The sequence below is a fragment of the Drosophila biarmipes genome, chromosome 3R, assembly GCF_025231255.1.
Source record: "Drosophila biarmipes strain raj3 chromosome 3R, RU_DBia_V1.1, whole genome shotgun sequence".
Taxonomy (NCBI): Eukaryota; Metazoa; Arthropoda; class Insecta; order Diptera; family Drosophilidae; genus Drosophila; species Drosophila biarmipes.
Genome location: NC_066616.1, coordinates 10,078,046 through 10,081,799, shown reverse-complemented (window position 1 = coordinate 10,081,799; position 3,754 = coordinate 10,078,046). Strand labels below are relative to the sequence as shown.

General features: G+C 39.3%; 1 protein-coding gene across 1 annotated transcript; it reads right to left on the bottom strand.

Moving 5' to 3' along the window:
• Positions 1 to 309: 309 nt before the first annotated feature.
• On the bottom strand, positions 310 to 2,254 carry LOC108031300 (uncharacterized). The gene is made up of 2 exons (XM_017104543.3): positions 2,189 to 2,254; positions 310 to 1,103 (listed from the first exon to the last, which is right to left on the bottom strand). Exon 2 carries the CDS (start codon positions 991 to 993, stop codon positions 613 to 615), a length of 381 nt encoding a protein of 126 aa, XP_016960032.1. The 5' UTR covers positions 994 to 1,103; positions 2,189 to 2,254; the 3' UTR covers positions 310 to 612.
• Positions 2,255 to 3,754: the final 1,500 nt, after the last annotated feature.

Here is a 3,754-nt window from a genome sequence, read left to right as displayed (position 1 = left end):
TGCTGCGCTGCCTCACGTACTCGGCATTGTGACAAATGGATTTTCGCATGAAATCCCCAGGATTTCTTCAAGTGTAATTGCGCACGCTAAAAGCGAATGCGAATGCGGATGCATTTGGCGGCATTCCCCTCCCAAAAAAACTGAAAGGATAGACTCGACTTAAAGATACTCGCTACCAAAAAACAATAATACAATTGTAAATAAAATAATAATAAAAAAGTAATATCTGAAAAATAACAGAATGAAGAATGATGAACCTAATATTTGTACTTATTATTATTTTTACAATTATTCTGTTTTTAATTCATACATTTTTTAAATATAAATATACGATTTTTTATACATATCAGTATACAATATATTTAATTAAAAACTGATGTTAAAATATATATATTGTTTGACTGGTGCCTTCTAATACCGCAGAATACCCCCTGTTCATCAAATACCTCGCTAAAGTATGCGGAGTTGAGTCCACAAAATGAACATTAAATTTCATGCACTTGCGAGCGTTTATTGCTCTCGCAGGATAATTTTTCAGCGCTTCAGTTGGGGGCTTTCCAGGGTTCCCAGGGTTCCCAGGGTTCTCAGGGTTCCCAGGGTTCCCAGAGTTTTTCAGTTGTGCTGCAGCATGGTCACCCAGGTGTGAGTACGGGCGCAGAAGCGGAAAACCCGGCTGAGTCGTCCCAGAACGTGGCACGGCAGGCTCAGGGATTGGGCGAGCAAGTGCAGCAGCAGGCTCCACGCGTTCATCAGGAACTGTAGGATGTCCAGGAGGTGCTCTCGAAAAGGTGTCCCCACAAAGGTCCGGGGGTGGTACATGTATCTGATCACCACCAGCTGCAGCTGGAGCATGATGATCAAAAGTTCCTGGATCAACTGCAACATGGCCGTCACATTGGCCAGGTAGATGAAGACCGCATACAGCAACATTCTCACAGGGAAGCTCAGGAATAGTCCACAGGTCACCAGTCCATTGCCCAGATAGTTGACCATTTTCCAAACTCAAACTTATGGCACACACACGCACAGGGGAAAACTCAACTCAGCAGCAGGGAACTTGAAATTCGAAATGCAAACTTTGCCTTCGGTGCGTGCTGTATTGCCTGCGATTGGAGTTTTTACTTGGCTTCACGTTTTACGTTTTTGTTTTCGATTTGCTGCCCGGCTTTGACAAATTTGTAGTAAGCTACTTTGCAAAGGTGTCGTTCTCGTTTTATATATATATTTTTTTTTGAGCCAGAGAGAGTGAGACCGTAGCTCCTATATCGTAAAAGTACAAAAAGTTTTTATATTGCCAGACATTACCGAGCAGGGGGCAACATTACGGGCAGCCCAGCCACCCCAACAAATCACGCCCAGGCTATTTGCAGTGAATTGAAATTGATCAATTTGGGTAGTTAGGGGAATTGTTTGGCTTTATGTACGCTGCTGGCAGCTTTAATGGATGAATTCGCTTATGCCACCGGGACTCTCGAAATGGGTAAATTGAGGTTGCCACTCGGGGAACAGGATCTGCAGGAGCACACATATGTGTAGAAATATATGGGGCGAGTGGAGATATGCCCTCAAATCGAATTAACGTTTGCCCTGCGGGACACGTATGTATGATTGTGGAGGGGGAAAAGCGGGCAAATAATTTAGACAAGTTGCTAGGAATTTGACAGCTGATTTTTGGAAAATCAACTGCAGGCGGAACAGATAGGAAATCACGTAAAATACAATAATTTACTAACTTAATACAATATTATCTGATAATACATGTATAATGTAATATTTTAGAACATAATCAAGAGCTGGAAGAAACTATAGCGCTATCGACACCATCGAAGGTGCACAAATCATCGATGGATTTTACCTGTTATTGATAATATTGCACGGAAAAATCGTACTTTGGCTGATTTTTGGCTTTTTGAGGTTTATATCATATTTTGACGTATATTTTAAAGAACATGAGGCTAGTGCTTTAAAACTTTCCTTTTAACTCTTGAACTTCGATACTATCGAATACTATAGATAAGCAATAGCAAACCCTATCGATGATGCCTCTTAACAATGTGTTCCCAACCCCCCTAAGGGCTTTTAACCGATAGTTAACACGTTAAGCGTTTTTATAAACACCATATTGCTGATATATATAAAGTTTTATCTAGTTATGAAAAATAATATCTTCAATATTCGTTGTACTCACCCATGATAATAGTATGCCATCAAAATATTTGCATAGCTGTGTATTCATCAAACAATACATTTTCATGTTGTCTTATTTATGTAGTTCACTATTTTGATAAAAAATACAACGCTTGCCAATGCTTTTAGTTCATTATTTTTATGAGCTTTGGAATAAATTTGCCATTGATAGTTTGGAACGTGGGAACCGAGTGCCAATGCATTTTCGGATCATAATTTTAACTGTTGCTACCCAGTTTATTTGTGCTTGCTTTATCATCGGAATAAAAGCCTTCGATATGGCCGGTTAACATACCTGATACCCGTTCTCAACCCGACAGCTGATGGCATTTGAGTTTGCAGTTGGCTGCATTTAAGCCCCGAACTGCAGTCTCCGCCGGCAAGCAGCTTACGGCTCAGTCCAAACTTTCGGCCCCTCTTCCTTTTTCCTCCTCGGGTCTTGGCCCGTTTTAAGACCCTGCATCTCAATTTCCCACTGCCCCAGTGCCTTGTCTTTGTGCTCATCTGTCCTCACTGCATTATTTCCAATTGCTCCTCTTTGCTGGCCGAAAACGAGGGAAATAAAGAAAGATATGGTGTTGAAAAAAAGGAAAAAAAAAACAAATGGGAAATACGAAAGGAGAAAATCTGCCTAATTCACAGGGAAGAGCGGATTGGGGGCGGGATCAAAGGGGGCGGGGCAGTGCTTACAACGCAAATCTGCGAGCGAACGGAAATAAAGTGGAAAGTGTAATGACAAAAACCCGGATTAAGAATGTGCCGCATACAAGTTGCACACTTGTGCCTTTCTTGATGTCCGGTTCCTTTTCCACGGAATGAAGAGTTCGCACTAGAGTGGACGTTAGTTTTGTTTCTTTGGTTGCCATAAATTTGCCACTATTTTATTAATGCCAATATATTAATACAAGGTGCATTTTATATTAGAAATTTGCGTAAGAGTATGTAAGGAAATTATAAGAGCAAGTCTAAGTGGACACTATCGATGTTTTCGGCTATCGGTGGTGGTCACTATCGATAGTTTTGAAAACTTATCGCACCTATCCGAAAACTTGTCGACACACTTCTTACAAAACTATTTTTGGTGGGTTCCTCTCCGTCATCTAAATCTTTTGGTATAGCCTGAATTACCTAAGTCAATTAATATAAAAACAGCGTGAGTATAAAAACACTTTTGTCTTCTTACTAAAGAAATGAAAAATATAAAAAAGAAGTGTTGTAAATGTATTTATGAGTTTTTTATTTGGGAATTTATCCAACTGAAAATTGAATAAAATATTATCAATAATTATAAAAACTCTTTAGATACGTAAATTAAATAATGTAAGTATATAAAAACAGGTTTCTTTTTTTGTTAACTAATATAATGCTAAATATTTAATTTATTTTATGGGTATATTCGGTATTTAGAATTTTGTAAAGCTTATTTCCGGGCAGAAGACTGCTGAAAATGGCAAACCTCGGTCCACCCAGTTTAAATCGTATCCTTTCCATTCCCATCTTGCGTCATCCCCAGCTCCACTCTATATACATATAAATACATAGCGACGAATATATATTTTAAGCGAGG